At 46.0% G+C, this 18,941-nt stretch overlaps 2 protein-coding genes across 2 annotated transcripts; both read right to left on the bottom strand.

The window, feature by feature from the left end:
• Positions 1-8,229: 8,229 nt before the first annotated feature.
• On the bottom strand, positions 8,230-8,577 carry LOC136373212 (keratin-associated protein 6-5-like). The gene has a single exon (XM_066338133.1). The coding sequence runs from the start codon at positions 8,575-8,577 to the stop codon at positions 8,230-8,232; it is 348 nt and encodes a 115-aa protein (XP_066194230.1).
• Positions 8,578-16,958: 8,381 nt separating this feature from the next.
• Positions 16,959-17,333, bottom strand: LOC136373156 (claw keratin-like). The gene has a single exon (XM_066338085.1). It carries the CDS (start codon positions 17,331-17,333, stop codon positions 16,959-16,961), a length of 375 nt encoding a protein of 124 aa, XP_066194182.1.
• Between the last annotated feature and the right edge of the window lie 1,608 nt (positions 17,334-18,941).

Below are 18,941 nucleotides of genomic sequence, written 5' to 3'. Positions count from 1 at the left end.
ACGGCTCCTCTCCTCTCCAACACCAGCTTTACTCCCCAAACCTCCTCTGCGAGGTGTAGCTACTCCTCAGTGTACGACGGTGTGAACCTCTGGCTGCTCCTGTGCTGCTACCAGCTGTAACTTCCTCTTGCTCTCATTAAAAGATCTTGCATCACACCGCTGCCTTCGGTTTATGTTTTATTGTTTTTTTTAGTATTGTTTTTTGGCTTTGCTGGGTATTGCCTTCTCATTCACACACACAAAACAAAAACAAAAACAAGAACAAAAAAAAAAAGAGAAAAAAAAACTAAAAAAATTTTTTAAATTAACAAGAGGCACCAGGATCTCAGATCTGCAGTTTTTGGCAGAATCTGAGGGGGACACACTGAACACCTCGGTTTCTGTCTGCTCCAAAACTCCTTCTTTGCCGTGTCCCAACTCTCCACCGAAAACATTCCCTCTTCCAAAGCACCAGCTTTGGAAAAATGTGAAGATTTTAGGGGAAAAAAATGGATCAAAAAAAATGGAAGAAAAAATTTGCTGGAGACATTTCCAGCCCAGGTTCTGCCCCTTAAGAGGCTCCAGGTTGTTCGGACAGACAGAATTCCAGACTCCCTCAGCTTCTCCTCGAGGAGAAGCGACTTTGTGCAGCCTGGGAGGAGCTCAGGGAGCACAGGAAAGAATTCCCAAGCCCGGGAAATCCCGGGAGAGCTCCAGGAGCTGCCAGGGGAGGGATGGACCGAGCGTGGGAAGGACCAGTGGCCACCCCAAGTGACCAGAGAGGGCAAAGTGAGGCTGGAGGGCAGGGAGGGGAGAGGAGGGACATCCCGCAATGTCAGCTGCTGCTGACAGCTTTGGGCTTGGCTCTGTCACCAAAACCCAGGATTGCTGAGACTTCAATCTAGGAAATAAACACCTTTAAAGAGTTGCCTTGGTGCTTTTTTACACCACGACGACACGGACTGAGATTCAGAAGGCTGAAAACGGCTCCTTTATTTTTTGGGATGTGTCTCCCTTTTAAACTATTTCACACAGACCAATCTGATTGGTGAAACAAATCACATTCTTCAATCCCATTGGTCAGACCAGAGAAGAAACCCCTCCTAGGGAAAAGGAACAAAAAACAAAGTTACAACTACAAAAACACTTCTTTTGTTCACGGAAAATTCCCTGGGAAAAGAAATTCACAAAACAAAAAACACCTCAGGCACCAAACCAGGACCCCGAGTCCCGAATTTCTCCTTCAGGCTCTTACAATAAATCCCCTCTGGCTTTACCCCGGGGCAGGGAGGAAGAGGAGCCGCTCCCAGGAAAAGCTGCTGAACTCGAGGACAAACGGTGACACTGCTGGGACAGCTCCTGGACGAGCAGGAGCCGCGGGAGCCGCAGGAAGATCGGGTTTGGGAAGTGATTCCTGGCAGGAATTTCCTTCTCTCCGGCTGTGGGAGCTGAGAGGGAACAGCCCCGAGCTGGGCCAGGGGGGGAATTTGGGGAAAAATTCCTCCTGGAAAAGGGAAAAAGTCCTGGAAGGGGCTCGGGGAGAGTTTGATCCTCATCCCTGGAGGGAATTCCTGGAGATTCCTCTGGCTCATCCCAGAGCAGAAGCGAGTCCCCCTTCCTTCAGCTCAGTTTTGGATTTCCAGGGTTTGGGACTCCCAAATTTTGCAGTAATTTGGGTGGTTGAAGGAACTTTGGAAGATGTCCTGCATTTCCTGAGTTTCCCAGGACAATTCCTGGCCTTCAGTGCCCCTCGACCTTTGGGAGGTGCTTTGGTCACTCCAAAATGATCTGACCGACGTAAACAGCAACAAAATTAAATTTATTTGCCCCTGTCACAGCTTCAATTAAAATAATTGGGTTCCTCTCCATCAGGGATGATTAATCTGTTCTCAGCTCTACCTGACAACACCAAAAAAAAAACCAACCTCACAATTATTTTGTCTCTAAAAAAACCTTTTTGGCTCCTCCTCAGCTTCAGTGACAAAACCCAGAATTTCAGAACAGACAAAGGGGAACTCGTGGGAGTTAAAATTACGAAATTATTCCCTCAGCACATCTCATTAATGCCGATTTTTCAGCCTTCCCAGCACAAATCAAGAGGCTTTTTTTTTTTTTTTTTTTTCAAAATTCAGCAAATACCTCCTTGCATGACCTTCCCCCTCACCGTGATGCAAGTCTCATTTGCATATTTAATGAGGATAATGACTGGGGAAATGCTGAGCCTCCCCGGGATTTGTGGTATCAGCGCCCTCCCAAACAGTCATTAGGGGCTCTGTGTTTGGGTTATTTAAACCCTCCCGGTTTGTTGCTGGAAGGTTCCTGAGCCCCTGAGGCCAAGGGAGGTTTTGTTTTTAAATTTATTTAAATGAATTCCTGACTGTCCCCGGGAGCGGAGTGACAGAAAATGCCACGGCAGCAGGGCAGGGAGCGATTCCTGCTTCTCTGCATTGGGGAAAATCCCTCCTGAGGGGAATGTCCAGCCCTTGTGGAGTCCTGCAGCCCACCCGAGGGGCTGCCAAATTATAGAATTATAGAATTATTACAGAATTATTGTAGAATTATTATAGAAATTTACAGAAGGTTTAGGAAAATAATTCTATATTTTTAACTGCTGTGAATTTTAAGAGACCCGGGTTTCTTCACTAGAGCTGAGGAGGACCCCAAAAGGGTTTTTTAGGATAAAAAGAGAAGATCCTTGGCTCGTTTTTATGGAATGGTTTGGGTTGGAAGGACCTTAAAGATCTCCTGATTCCATCTCTGCCATGGGCAGGGACATTCCCACTGTCCCAGGTGGCTCCAGCCTGGTCTGGGACACTTCCAGGGATGTGAAATCCATGGAATAACCCGAGCCAGGGCCACCTCACCCTCCCAGGGAACAATTCCTGCCCAAAATTCCACCCCTGACCCCATTCCCCGTGTCCTGTCCCCGCAGTTCCTGAGGAAAAATCCCTCTCCAGCTCCCCTGGAGCTCCTGGGAGGGGCTCTGGGCTCTCCACGGGCTCAACATTCCCAAAATTCCCGGCCTGGATCCACAGGGGAGGGGCTCCAGCCCCTTTATCAACTTCCTCTGGACTCACCCCAACAATTCCAGGTCCCTTTTCTGTGGGGGACCCCAGGACTGGGCTCAGCATTCCCGGTGGGATCTCAGAGGGGGAGAATCCCTTCCCTCATCCCCTGCCCAGCACAGGGATAGGTTCTGGGATGAGCTCACCCTCAGGAACCCCATTTATAAACCCCACAAATATCAGGCACGTGAGCAAAACCACAAGACAACATTTTTTTTTTCCAATAATTTCATCCGGAAAAAAATACTAAAAAAAAAAAAAAAAACTGGACCATAAGAATTACCCACATTTCTCAGATGCTGCATTAATTGATCCCGTGCCTCTCCAGGGACAAATTATAGGCAGGGGAAGGACCTGAAGGAATCGATGGAACGCCTGTCATTAATTGTGACCGAGATCCCCGGAGCGCTCGGGGTGATCCTGCTCTGCTCCTCGGCTGGTTTACGTCACCGTCACCCCAAAATGTGCCCTGTCCACCTCCCCTGGTGGGGCCAGGAGGAGGAATAACCAATCCAGGTTCTCCTAGATGACCAGGAATTGTGGCTGGAGCTGTTCCTCGTAGCCTCCAGCAGAAATCCCTTTTTGTCCTGGAAAGTCCGGGAGATGAAAAGAACCACCTTGGCTGTAATCACAGAGCCCAACCCCAGGAATTCCAAACTTGTCCTAAACTGCGGGCAGGAAAACAATTAGGGCAATTGGGGCTGCTGATGTATTTCCCCCCAAATTCCTGCCGTGGCTGACGAAGGGAAGCTCCCAGGGAAAAGCTGCTCCGAGTTCCACGAGGGGAATATAAAAATGCTCCCGGCCCTGGAGCTCCTCACACGGCTCCTCTCGCTTCGCTCTTCCCGCTGACCTCGGTGAGTCCAGATGCACTTTTTCATGGATAATCCTCGAATTCGGGGGGGAAAAATCCTTTGCTCAGGGGTGTTTCCTCCTGGATGCTTTTTAATCTGAGGGTCCTCAACTTATGGAGACGTTTTTGGAAAGATGAGAAGTTGAGTTTGAAGTCCTGAGTTTCTTTTTCTTTTTTTTTCTTTTTCTTTTTCTTTTCTTTTCCTTTTTTCTTTTTCTTTTTCTTTTTCTTTTTCTTTTTCTTTTTCTTTTTCTTTTTCTTTTTCTTTTTCTTTTTCTTTTTCTTTTTCTTTTTCTTTTTCTTTTTTTGTTGTTCCTGTGATGACACCTGGAATTTTCAGAGCGGTTGTGCAAGGAGGAAATGGCTTTTTTTTGTGGCAGGATGTTGCAACGGGGAAATACGGAAAAGTCCCAGGAATTGTTTTTCTGGGGTGTTTTTTTTGTCCCCGGGGCAGCTCTGAGCTTTAGGGTTTAACCCTCGGCTGTCCTGCAGAGTGTCCTTGCTGGAATTGGCACCAACAAAACCCAGGAGGAGGAATCATTCATGTTTAAAATATTATAAACCAGACAGGGAGACTTAATGAACTCCTTGAGTTGTGTCTGAGCACTTCTAAGAACTCCAGAGAACGCTCTGAGGGATCTCAGTCAGACTTTGGGACGTCCCCGCCCCGTGCTGGGAGCCTGGACTCCAAACACCAACAAATTCCTTCTTCAGGAAGGTTTTTGGGTTTGGTTGGGGGATTTTTGTGGGGTTTTGTTTTTTGGTTTTTTTTTTTTTTTTTTTTGGTTTTTTGGTGAGGAGGTTTTTTTTGGGTTTTTTTTTGGTTTGGTTTGGTTTTTGGGTTTTTTTGGTTTTTTTTTTGGTTTTGCGTTTTTGGGGTTTTGGTGTTTTTTGGGGGGATTGGTTTTTTTGTTTGTTTGTTTCTTTTCTTGGAAAGGGTTTTCAGGGTCTGGGAGGGAGGTTTGGAGTCCCAGAGGAAGGACAGGAGTTGGCACTCAGTGCTCTGGGCTGGGTGACAAGGGGGTGGACTGGGCACAGGTTGGACTCGATCTTGGAGGTTGTTTCCAGCCTCAGTGGTCTTGGGGTCCTGGAGTTCTCGAATCCGGGATTCTGGGGTTTGAGGGGTTCTGGAATTCTGAGGTCTTGGGGTTCTGGAATCCTGGGATTCTGGGGTTTTGGGATCTTGGGGTTCTGAAGTTCTGGGATTCTGGGATTCTGAGATCCTGGAATTCTGGAATTCTGGGGGTTTGGGGATTCTGGGGTCCTGGGGTTCTGGGGGTTTGGAATTCTGGGGTTCTGGGGTTTTGGGGAATCCATGACTTTAAACCCCTGCTCAAACCTGGGGAATTCACCCAACATCTCCACCCAACCCCTCACCACCACCACGCTTCTCCCACAACCCCCCTTTATTTTTTATTTTTTTCCCCCCCATCCCTATTCCAGGTTCACCTCCAACCCCCACAAACCCCCCCAAGATGTCCTGCTGCTACTCCCCGTGCTGCTACAGCCTGTGCTGCTCCCCCTGCTACCGCACCTGCCGCCGCACCTACACCTGCAGCCCCGTGGTGTCCCGCACATTGAGCTGCTGCCGCCGCTCCTACGGCAGCTGCCTCACCTCCCGGAGCTGCACCACGCGTTACTGCTACCCTCTGTGCTGCTCCTACTCCTGCTCCTACCCCTGCTGCTACTCCTGCTGCTGATCCCGCTGGAGAATCCCCGCGGAACCCACGGAACCCACGGAACCCACGGAAGACAAATGCTCGAGCCCGCTGTCGATGTTTGCAGAGCCCCTCCACCGGGGCTCCAAAACCTCTTGGAATTATTTTTCTCTTTTTATTTTTTTTTTCTGTCCTTTCTCTCTGTCTCCTTCTCCCTGGCTGTCTCAGCTCTCCTGATATATCCTGGGTTTGAAGCCCTCCCTTGGCTCCCCTCAGAAGTTTTTGTATGAAACTCCTCGAAGGTCACATGAAATGAGATTTGGGGTGTCATTTGCGTTTCCTAAGAGCCCTCCCAGCAAGGTGCTGCAGCCCTCGAGGTGAGGGAGCTGTTAGGGCTGTCTGCCCTCTTTGATCTGGATATTATTTCTTTTTTCTTTTTTTTTTTTTTTTTTTTTTTACGAGGGCCTGGAGGATGAACAACAAAAAGGAATGTTCTGGAGTGCCGTGACTCATCCCCCAGGAGCTGCTCCCAGCATCCCCAAAACTATAATCTTTCTGTGTCTGTGCCAGCTCTTTATTCTTGTTCTATTAAACACTGTCTGCATTTGAAAAATAATAAAAAAAAAAAAAAATTAATACTCTGGAGATCCTGTTGGTTTGTTTTCTCTGTCCTTGGTTTGTGGGGATATCCCGGGAGAATTGCGATTCTGAAGGGATTTTTTTTGGTCCTCGAATCCATGTCCAGCTCGTGGCAAGGGGGACACTGAGGGGCTGGAGAATGTTCCAGGGATGGGAACGGGGTTGGAGCAGCTGGAAAAGGGTCTGGAGAATTCCTGAGGGATCTGGGGGTGCTCAGCCTGGAGCAAAGGGGGATCCAGGAGAAATTTGGGGATCCTCCAGGAGGGATTTGGGATCTGATCCCAGGGAACAGGGCTGGGACAGCCTCAAGCTGGGCCAGGGGAGGCTCAGGGTGGGAAATTTGGGAAAAAACCTCGTGGAAAAGGGAAAAGGCCTCGGAAGGGGCTCAGGGAGGGGTTGGATCCTCATCCCTGGAGGAGTCCTAGGAATTCCTGGATGTTGTTCTGAGTTTCCAGGTGGGGATCAGGCACAGGCTGAGGATTTTGGGGGGTTTTTCCAACCTGGAATTCTGTGATTCAAACTCTTCCTTCCCTTCCACATTTCGAGCAGCTGCTCCCTTTGAATTCACTCCTTTCTTCCCTTCCACCCCTCAGAAATTCAATACAAAACTTCTCCATTTCCTTTTCTTAATTGAAGTTGTTGCCAGATTTAAGGTTAAACGTTTGGGCTGGTGTAGAGCTAAAACTTCATCTCAACAGGGCTGGAATAATCTTTATAATGATGTTTCAAAACAGAAAAAACATCTAGTCCCAGACCTCAATAGAGGGTGTAGAAAATAGATATATTATAATCTAGACATTATAATATGTATATAATAATGTATATATTATAATATAGAGAGGATATAGATATATTCTGTTCAGCTGAGCACAATATTGTCCAATCCCTGGAAACTGAATTCAAATATTTTTGTTCCAGTGTCTCAATTTTCTGTCACTCTCCGATTTAACAGATACATTTTGTGCCCAGCCATTAAAACATAAAATAAATCAAAATAAACTTGTATTGAAATCAATGGGAAAGGTGCCAAGGACTAAAAGCCAGAAGATTGGGGGGAAAAAGTGGGGGGGAAAAAAAAGGCAAATAGTCCTAAAGACAAAAAACAATTGAAATGTCCTTGTTCTCCCTGGACAGCTCCTTCCATGACCTAAGCAGGAGGAAATTTCATTGTTTTGTCTCCCAATCTTTTTCGGCAAAGGATTTCATTTTTGTGTGAGCTCCACCTAATTTCTGGCATTTTCTGGAAAAAAGAATGAACGGGATGCTGAGGCTTCCCCAGGTTTTTGGACACCAAAGATTCCCAAGCTGCCTGAGAAACTCAAATCACAACTTGTTGCTGTGATTTTTCAGCCTTTTGACATTTTTTACGTTTTTGTACCGGAGTTTTTACCTTTGTAACATGAACAGAGATTGATGTTTTGTAAATATGCACTCCTTTTTAGAGAGAAGAACAAACTGATAGACTTTTAGGTTGGCTAATGCAGTCAGAGAAGTGTTAACCTTGTGTTCCAATTCTTGATCGAATTTCAGAGACTATATAAGTCAGAATCTCAAAATAAACCTTTTTCTTTTTTTGCCCTGATGCTAACTTATTCTGTCTTTTTTTTGTGTCCGTCTGGCGACAACAATTAGACCCAGAAACGCTGAATTGATGCAGAAAAAAAGAAAAACCTTTAATAGCAACAAGAGGCAGAGACAACTTTAAAGGGAATTACAGAAGGCAAAAACACCACACTCCCAAAGTCACACTACACACCCACATCATCCAGTCAGAGAGGAGGGAAAATAAAGGTTTTGTACGGTCAAGAGCGTGGAGCTCAGTTTGGTTGGAGCCTTGAGGAGAAGATCAGGCCAGAGAGGAGATTTGGGGTCATGAGGTGGAGGCAAAACACCTCCAACCCTTCAACAACACCACAGAGCCCCTCGGAGCGCCCCGATTTTGGGCATCCCCAAAACTCTACGTCTCCGCTGGCGGCCTCCCCATCAACCAGGAGCAGCTGATGGGGTTTTGGGGAGGTTCTCTCTCCTTCCATCTTCAGCAGCCGTAACAACCGCCATAGCCAAACCTCTGGCCGTAGCGGGAGCCGTACCCGTAGCGGGAGAAGGCGGGGTACCCGTAGCAGTCCCCATAGAATCCCCTATAGCCCCCATAGGATCCCCCAGAGCTGTAGCAGTCCCCGGAGCCCAGCAGACCCCGGTAGCCGTACAAGCTGCCGTAACCGTAACCGCAGAGGCCGCGGGAGCCGTAGAGACCCCCGTAGAGGCTCCCGTAGCCCCGGTAGCCGCAGGGGCTCCCGCAGTCGTAGCCCCGGTAGCCGTAGAGGCTCCCGTAGCCGCAGGGGGAGTAGCAGTCATCGTCACACTGGCTCTGGATGAAGGTCATTTTCGGGAGGTGGTGGTAAAAACCTGCAATGGGGAGGAGAAGAGGAGTAGTGAATACTCAGAGGAGGAGCAGTAAAATTTTCCTCTCCAGTTCCTCAAGGTCAAGGGGAGAGGGAGAATTGTGATCTCAGCTCCTCATCACGCCCTGTTTGTGTAATAAATCTGCTAATTGGCCTGCTGCGTTTAAATTATTTTATATTCTGTATACTTGGCTTTAAATTGTTTTATAGTCTGTATTCATGTGGATTTAATCTATCTGTGTTAAACTATTTTTGTATAGTATAAATTCTATATATATATAATATAATTTTTATATATAAAGTATATTGCATTATATATTTTGTATTATATTATATATAAAATAAAATATATCGCATCACATCATATCACATCATATAATATTATATCATATTACATATATAATACTATATTATATTATAATATATTATAATATAAAATACTGTAAAATATAAAAATACTATAAAATATATTATTGAATATATTTTATATATAATTAATTTAATTTTATATATATACATTATATATGTATATGTATATATATTGTATATCTATGTATTTGTATGGATATGTATGTATATTTATACATACATATATATATATGTATATGTATATGTATGTATAATACAAATTTCTGTATTCCTTGCATTGGTGGAACCCCTGAAGATGGATTCAGCAGCCACAGATCAAAACCTCGCTGCTGCTTCGGGGCTTTTTCTGCTGGTTTGGAGTTAAAAACCCCAATTTTCCTGTAGGATGTCTCCACGTGCTGCATTCGTGGTATCTCCATGTAGGGATGTCCTACAAGCTGTGCATTCCCGGCTCCATCAGGAAAGGCTTCCCAAAATTTTCCTTCAGGTTTTGTGTCCATCACTCCAAGGCCCATTTCAGGGCTTCCCACCCGTTTTAATTGGCACCTGGAAATGCCGAGAGCCCCCAGAAGAAACCACAAACGAACCAAAAAGACCTAAAATCCCACTTAAAATTGGAGATTTAAGGAAAAAAAAAAAAGCACCAGGACTCACAGTGGGGAAACCCTTTCCTAACCGCTGCTGTCCCAAAAATCCCTTATCAAGGAACTCCAGGTAGGGACAGGACCAGGAAAGTTCCACCTGCAGCTTTAAAACTTGAACCCAGCAAGTGAAAAATAAAAATAAAAAAAAGATAAACCTGACAGTCCAGAGGAGCCACAACGCTGACAAAAATTCTGAATGGAAAAATTCCCAGTCCAGGGGAAGAGAGAAAGGAAAAACTTACCGAGTTCAGCAGGAGGAGGAGGAGGAGGAGGAGGCAGGAGAGCTGATGGAGAACCTGGAGTTCTGAGCCCTTTTTATACTCCAGCTTTGCCCTCCCGGCTTATCTGAGACGCCCTGTGGGCTCAAAAGTTCCGGAGCCCCATTGGTTGGAAAACAAATTTGCCTGTGCAAGTCATATCTACAATTAACGTTAATTTTCCTCATTGTTTGGGATTATTAGTGTGTTCCCAGCCTCCCGTACGTCCCATGTATTACAGGTTTCTTTCATCTTTAACGTTTTCTGGGCCAGCAACATTCCTGATACCATTTTATTGCCTCCGTTGTCAAATCCGAGGTTTGTTTTTTTCGTGTCGCAGCAAAAGAAGTTGCTAATTTCTCAAGGTCGTTGGGGAGAGAGGAGTTTTCAGTTGAAAAAAAAGATTTTCACACATGTTTGAAAGTATTTGTGTTCAGCAGGAAGATGCACGTCGGGGTTTTATTTAAAGGAAATGTAAATGTAGAGATTTTACATTAAAACCTTGTCAATCTCAGGAAAAAAAGGACCAAAGCTATAAATAAATCTTAATTCCAAAGTGAATCAAAGCCACGGTGCTGCAGGAGCAGGAGGAATGTTTTTAACCAAAAAATTTCAACTGCGTCATTTGCAGCGTCATTCACTTCAAGGGGAGAATTCAAGTCTCAGCTTGATCTGGAAATAAAGAAACGATCAGCACTAAAAGAGCATTAAAATTAATTAAGTAAACACTAAAAGAACAGTGCTGGTATTTTATTATTTTTTTTTTTTCCACAAGGAATCACCACGTGTTGAAGTGACGATAGCGAGGAACTCTGGAGCTCAGCTCCTTGGGTGACCTTCACCTAATTTCTGGCCTTAATTTGAATATAAAAGGAGCGCAATAATGAGCAAACAGGATGTTGAGGCTTCCTCCGAATTTCGAACGCCATGGCACTTCATAAACACCCATTAATGTTTTTCAATTTGCAAAGTGTTGCTGGATTTAAATATTAATAGTTTGCCACCGAAAGACACCTCTGGATTTAATAACATGGTCTCTCCTCAAGGCCTCTGGTTCCTTGAGCTCCGAGGAAGCCAAAAAATATCCCAAAAATTCACTTTAAACAGGACCGAGCTCCGTGGAAGCCGAAAAATATCCCAAAAAATTCACTTTAAAGAGGAAGGAATATTTGGGAATCTCGCAAGGCGGATGGAAAACATCTATTGGGTTGTTTTGGGGGGGAAATTTGGGACACAAATCCAGCGGGAGATCCCTCGCCAGGACATTGGGAAGGTCACGGAGTGGAGGCTCCTCAACCCTCCAAGCCAAACCTCCTCAATTTGTCCCCAGGCGCCAAAGCCAAGCCAAGGGACCACCCTTAATAATCCAAATACTTCCCCAAATAAACCTCTCCTCCAATATCTCCCCGTCTGGCCGCGAGGAGTTCCGGGCAATTTTTTTTTTTTTTTTTTTCCCCTGGAATTGCGTCCTTGATTTAAGATTAAAGAAATTCTGGAGGGTTTGACGTCGGTGAGGCGACGCCGGACGTGGAAAATATGAAAATGGGAATTATTGGTGATGTAGGGTGGAGGAATGGAGGGTCAGGTGAGACACTTTGGAGGTGAGAAATAGACCCCCAACTTCAAAAAGACATTGTCTCGACTTCTCTTGGTGAAGCGCAGGTCAGTACTGACTCTACTCTCCTGCATGTATATTTCTTCAAATGCCTTTTTGTAGCATAAATAGAAATATTTCTTTGTAATATAAATATTTTAAAATACTACATGTACATATTTCTTTATATTATAAATATAAATATAAGCATAAGCATAAGTATAAATATATTATAAATACCAATAAAATGTAACTATAAGTATAAATTTATACAAATATAAATATGAATGCAAATACAAATATGGATGCGAATATGAATATATATTAAATATATACACTTATTCATTTATTTACTCATTTAATAGGTACTGTTGTGCCCATATTTATTGATATACATATATATATAATATTTATATACATATATATAAAATATTTATATACATATATATTTATGTAACATAAAACCAGTGTCTGTGTGCAGGTACAGACATTCTGTAAGAAGTTTCTCATCTTTTCAGAGCCAGCACCAAACACAAAACTCCCTGCAATCTCAAGGAATTATTTCACTCAAAGCTTTTTTTGCTCTTCTTTCCTGTGCTTTAATATTGGGCTTGGAAATTCACTACCATGATTTTGGTAGTAAAAGGAAATTTTTGGTTCTGGGTTGTATTTATGACATTTTTCTTTCATTTATTTGATTTCTGTGGCAGGAAATCTCAGTTGGCAAAACCCTCACACATTGAGTCAGCACTTTCCAGAAGTTGACGGGAGGGGGAAAAAAATTAAAAAGCATCAGCAGCGAGGTTGTTTGGGATTGAGGAGATTACAAAAAAATAAACGAGTTAATTAAGAGGCTGAAACCGATGCTCAGGAGGGGCCGAGTCGGAGCCTTTGCTCTGCCCTCAGCAGCCCATAAATTTTGTTTCTGGGTGTGTGTTCAGAGCTCCACAAGTCAACAAGGGATGAATTCCTCACAGGGGTTTTGTGACAACGTTTTGTGCTGAGCCCAAGTCGACCAATGACAACTTTTGGTGGCTCGGTGACAACTTGGGGAGCCCCAAGTTCTGCTCCAGGTCCATTTTCTACCAGGAGCAGTGCCAGGATGTTCCTCCATCCTTCAGGAATATCAGGAATTCCTTCCAGCCCTTTGGGGACATCGTGGGGTTGTCCATGTCAACCTCAAAGAGGATATTTTTTGGGAGGCTGACGCTGTTTTTACGCCACAATGACACAAACTCCGAACTTCAGAAGGCTGAAAATGACTCCTTTATTTTTGGGATGTGTCTCCCTTTTATACCATTTTACACAGACCAATCTGATTGGTGACACAAAGGCAAAACCTCTTCACTCCCATTGGTCAGAGCAGAGGGACATCAAGAAGAACTCCCTCCTAGGGAAAGGAATGAAAAATTTAGACAGTTTACAAAAACATTTCTCTGTGCTGCCGCAGTAGTGGGAGTTCCTGCAACAAAATTCAATTTGTTCAACTCTGACCAAAGATGATTTTAGCACCTGCTGTGCCTCACCTGAACACGAGGAAACAAATTTGGGCTGGAGAGCTCCCCCATTTCCACCAGGAAAAACATCACCCACCATCAGGAACTCTTTGCTTGCCAAAGCCCCTTCTGTGGGGCCCATCTAAATACCATATTTAGATGGGTGTTGTTAATTATAATTGTCATTAAACCAAATAATTAGGCTCAATAATGAACCTAAAGAGATATTAGCAAATGCTTCTGTCTTAAAAAGGTGTTGAATCTTCTTAGTGAGACACTCAAGAGCTTTAGTCCTCCGAAGGGACATTTTGCACTCTGAGCTTTTATATTAAAACAGACAAAAATGCATCATAAAATAGTTCTGTCAAAACCCACCAGCAGAATTTAATCATTTCACTAAATTTTCCCGTCTGTGGGGAAAAAAAAAAAAAAATCTCTGCCAGATTTCTTCCTCGCCTGCTTCTCATTTCCATTAAAATGACTCTGCTCAGACGATTTGCTTTTGTCTTGGCTCACCCTGCACCCTAAAGGGACCCTGCAAGGCCAGGGCAGCCCAGACTGGGGGTGGCAGGGACTGTCACCACATCTCCATCTCGACTCCTCCTACCCTGACTCACTTCCCCCAGAAGGAAAGACCTTAACTCACCCCTGACCTTGGTTTTTACCCAGATATTTCACCAGGAAGAGGCACTGCTCCATCGATCTTTGCAAAGCTGGGGTTTGTGCCTGAGAGATTTTTTTTTTAGCCTGCTAAGCAGCTGCTGACTTTTCCCCAAGGAAAAATTCCTCAGGAAAGATTTTTTTTTTTCTCAAAATACTCTTGGCGAACAACTCTCCTTTCCCAAAACAATCTTTGTCCAGCTGGTGATTTTGTAGTTTAATGGCATTAAAGAAGTGTCGTTCCAATTCACCAACCGTGTATTGGAACACTTTATAAAAGGTAGTAAGAATTAGACAATAAAAAGAATCAGACAATAAAAAGAATTAGACAATAAAAGAATTAGACAATAAAGAGCCTTCTTTTTCTACGTTTTTGCCTTCTGAGTTATTTGGAGCCTTTAATGTCAGACAGCAACACCAAAGAGGGAGGTCTGGTCTAATTAGGAGCAGCTCACAGACTCTCAGGCTAATTAGCAAATGAGATCTTTACTCTTTGAAACTTTCTTTTATGAGACAGTTCTGACGGAGTAAAACTTCACTGGACAGCAAACCAACACCTCATCAAACCTTTCTTACCTGTTCACTTCAGGAGAATCCCCTCAGGAGAATCCTGGGAAGCGCCAGATCATCGTGGAATTGCAGCCCAGACCCCTCCCAGGGCCTCCCAACCACCAAATCTCTTTTTTTTCCATCAGGTTTGTCCTGATCTCTCAGGAATATTTTGAGATTTTCCTACACCTGTTTGGGGTGGGTGAAGAGACCCTAAAGATGTTCCAGACCCCAAACACCTTCCAGGTGGCTCCAGCCCGCCCTGGGATGCTCCTTGGGATGGGATGTCCTGTGGCATGGAAGAATTCCTCCCCCAAAATCCAGCCTGGATTTCCCCTCTTGCAGCCTGAACCGATTTCCCCCTTTCCTGTCGCTCCAGTTCCTGACCTTCAGCTCTTCCTTGGAGGCCCCTTCCAGATCCCAAACCCGGGAATTCTCCTCTGCCCTGCGGCTCAGGAAATTCAGGCAGTGGGAGGAAACTCGCCTCGATATCATCAGGACAGGCGACAGCCAGCCTGTTAAATCCATTTAAATAACCGAATTTAAATAACTGAAAAGCAACCCTTGTAATTCCATTGCGGCTCGGGGCTGCCGGGATGGATTCACCAGGGGAATTATCCATTTAAATGTTCCCCTCGGGGAGCCAACCGCAGGGCTGATGGTGCCTCCAGCACAGAGATTCCCTGCCAGGCTGAGGGAAAGACTAAACCCATCCCAAATGAGAATTAGCACCCAAAATAGCACCCAAACTGGGCTGATTTTCCAAACTATCCGCAAAAGAGTGCAGCATTTTAGGTGAAAGGAAGGTGGGGCATGATACAGAGGGGAAAAAAAAAACAAGAGAAACAAGAATTTAATAATTCACCATTATTTAGGTGGGTACTGTTAATTATAATTGTCATTAAACCAAGTAATTAGTCTCAATAATGAAACTAAGAGATATTAGCAAAAATTTCTCTCTGAAATCTTCTTAGTGAGACACCCGAGATCTTTAGACCTCTGAAAGGACATTTCACACTTGAATATTTTATTTCAAAAGGGACAAAAATGCATCAGAAATAGTTCTGTCAAAACCCACCGGCAGAATTCCATCATTCCACCGAGTTTTCTGGTTTGTGGCAAATGTAAAAAAAAAAAAAAAAAAAAAAACCAACTCAGGCCACGAAAGAGCATCTTGAGAGGCCTCAATAAAGTGCAGCTCATCCCCAAACAATCCCAGCAATAAATGTCCCCGGCCTCTGAGGTTTGGGGGATTTCTCTTTTGGGCGGATTGTGTGGTTGGGGAGAATCTGGTTTAATCACCTGCTCCAGAGCTCACCGACGTTAATTACACTCATTACAGCGCCTGGGCAACTTTGTTTTCTTTCCACATGAGGGTAATAATTCCCCAAAGAGTGACTACCCCGGAATAATCCCACATTCTCACGTCTCCCTGCTCCCAGCACGCCACATAACATTTCAAACACGGCCAGGAGAGCTTGGGAAAGGTTCTTCACCAGTTTATTCCCAAAGAAATCCCCAATTCCATGAGGTGGGCAGGGATGGGAAAGGGGCTGGAGCAGTAGGAGAAGGGAATGGAGAATCCTGGGGGAGCTGGGGGGGCTCAGCCTGGAGCAAAGGGGGATCCAGGGGGGATTTTGGGATCTGATCCCAGGGAACAGGGCCGGGACAAGAGGGAATGGCCTCGGGCTCAGACAGGTGAGGCTCAGGGTGGGAAATTTGGGAAAAAAAATTCCTCCTGGAAAGGGAAAACTCCTTGGGAGAGGCTCAGGGAGGTTTGGATCCCCATCCCTGGAGGTGTCCAAGGAAGGACTGGACACTGGTCTGGTCTGAGTGACCACGTGGGGCACAGCTTGGCCTCTGTGATCCTGGAGAGCTTTTCCAACCCTGAGCTCTCCCTGAGGACACCAGGAAACCCAGGGAAGGCAATGCTGAGCAAAAAATCTCCACAGGGACTGGAACTGTGGGGAAGGGAGGGACAGAAGCTGGGCCATAGAGGTGATACACCCACAGAGCTTAGCCAGATAATTCAGGAATTTCACTCTCCTGGCCACAGGAGCAGCCTGGTGCAGCAGGACAAGGACAGGGAGCACACAGAGACACGCCAATAACCTGCTGCAAGGTCTGGTTTAATGAGGAAGAAGAGGTGAGGCACAGCACAGGTGACAAAACTGCCCGCGGGGCCGTGGTTGGATCTGGGGTGACTCAGGGAACATCTGGGGTTGCTCCTCCTGTGGTGACGCCCAGCCCTGGTCACTCAGCAGGGGCTGGGGCACTGCAGAACCACTTTTATCCATCAGGAGCCGTGGAAGGAGATTAAAAACGGAGCTGGAGTGGATCTCGGGGCGGATCCTCAGCGCTGACACAGTCACAGAAGCGTGGAATGGTTTGGGTGGGGGTTTTGAGGATGGTCCAGTTCCATCCCTGCCATGGGCAGGGACAATTTCCACTGTCCCAGGGGTGCTCCAAACCTCATCCAGCCCAGCCTTGGAAACTTCCAGGGATCCAGGAGCAGCCACAGCTTCTCTGGGCACCCTGCGCCAGGGCCTCACAGGAAAGAATCCCCTCCGAATCCCTCCCTAAAATCTAATCTAAACCAAATCTAATCTAAACCCACAAAGATCCCGACGAGCCCCCCAGGGAATCAAAGGAGCAAAGCTTTGAGAGCAGAGTTCTGGGAAAGAGGGGAAAGCTTTAGAGAAAAGGAAATCAAAGAAGGATGGAAACGGATTTCTGAGGCCTTCAAACATCTAAATGTGGCCCCAAACACAGGAGCTCAGACTCAGCCTGGCTTTAGCAGCAGGGTCTGCAGCTCCCCACGGGGTAACCCCGCGCCCACCTGGCCCCACCACAAACTTGGGAGGCTCCAGGGGTTCGGGCAGAGCCGAAACTGCTTCCAAAACTGCTCCCGAGCCCGGTTCCAGCGCTGCCTCCAACTCCGGCTCCGACCGCGGGGACCCCGGCGGAGCCCACGACACTCTGCTGGGGGAAGGTGCTGAGGATGGGCCCGGGGATGGTGATCACCACCGGGGGTGGATAGATGATCACGGTGGAGTCTGGGCACTGCCGGACGCAGGGCTCATTGCAGGAATCGGCCACGGGCTGGGGCACAGCCACGCCGCAGGGCGAGGCACTGCCGTCGGTGCAGGGGCTCAGGGAGTGGACCATGGCAGCTCAGGGGGTCTGCGGGGGAGAGGGAAGAGCAGGAAAACAAAATAAAACAAAATTCACATCGGTTTCGAGGTCGAAGGTGAGAGTAAAAAGTTGCGAAGAGGCTCAAGGGATAGGGAGAATTGTCATGGCTCAGCCCTGGAAATAGATCCCTGAATTGCGTGTGGGAAGAGTTTTAAGGAGAATATTGCTGAGAGTTCACTGAGATCTGCACACATCCTTAAATTGTGTGTTGAACACAAGTGGGAAGAGTTTTAAGGAGAATATTGCTGAGAGTTCACCCAGATCTGCATTTCCTGGCGGCTGCACAGTTACAAATGGATTCATTTACACATTCCCAGACCCACTGCGGTTGGAAAAAAAACCCCCAGGATCACGCGAGTCCAACCCGGGATCAATCCCCGCCCTCTCAACCAGAGCAGAGCCACATCCAGCAGGAGAAATGTCAGAGTGATCCCCAAAAACACCCTCGAAGACTTGGTTAGAGGAGGAATTGAGGAGTTCAGGAATTTAGGAATTTCCACTTACCTACAGCACCAGGGGAAGCGAGACAAGAGGAATGATGGTGCGAGATGCGAGGTCAGGCCCTTTTATACCCGGCCCTAAAAATGCCCCAGTGGGTGAATCACCCACGCCCAGAACTTCCTAATCGATTACTAACCACGATTTTTTCCAGATCCAGCTCCCTGCTAACGGGTGTCGGTTGTTTGAGATAAATCACCTCTGCTAATTGCTGGTTTGTCCTTGTGTCTCCAGCATGACCTGTCCTTTTACTGCCTTCCCCACTCTGCAATTTCAGCTTTACGGGGAGGGGATTTTTTGTCTCTGCATCTCAAAGGCAAAATGTTTATGTTTGGTTTTGGGTTTGGGCTTGATCTTCTCCATTCCTGGGCAGGAGCAGGGGAACCAGACATTTTTTTGGATAAAAATATCCTCGACTCAGCCCAGGAAGACCTGAAAAAGTGAGGGATAAACTGGAGTTCTCGAATGGAATATTTAATTAAAAATTAATAACCTGCGTTCTGGGTTCTTTGGACTAATTAAAAAAGCCTGATCAAAGCTCTGCCACAAACTGCAAAAATCCCGAATTTTATAGTTATAGGCCCAAATAAGTCAGGACACCTCTTTCAACCCGACACCGAGCACACAATTAATTCCTGTCCACGTTTTACCAATAAAACAGAAATAAAGGCAAGACTACATTTAATATCATGTAAAAAAAAAAACAAAACAAACCACCCATATTTTTGAAGCCCTAAATCATGACTGGATTTGGGGAAGGGCAAGAAGGGCCATAAATGGGGTGTGACCCGGACAAGACCTCATCAGGTGGTTTTTATTTTTCCAGGGAGTCACTTCTCCAACCCAGAGCTCACGTTGGAGATGCCTCTGGAATCCCGAGCGCTGACAAATCCCGGCTGCGGGTTGGGGTTATCATCCTGCCAAACCTGAGGAGGAGGAGGCTCTGGGGCAGCCAGGAGTGGAGTCAGGGGCAGATGCCGAGGATGGCACCAGCATGAGCTGGATGGACACTCCCACCACCAGCAGCCGCTCTGTTCTGGTTCTCATTTGGTTCAAAAACCAAATTTTTCTCCTATTTCTGCT

The sequence above is a fragment of the Sylvia atricapilla genome, chromosome 33, assembly GCF_009819655.1.
Source record: "Sylvia atricapilla isolate bSylAtr1 chromosome 33, bSylAtr1.pri, whole genome shotgun sequence".
Lineage (NCBI taxonomy): Eukaryota > Metazoa > Chordata > Aves > Passeriformes > Sylviidae > Sylvia > Sylvia atricapilla.
The sequence above is the reverse complement of the archived record's forward strand: the minus strand, read 5'-3'. Positions and strand labels throughout refer to the sequence as shown.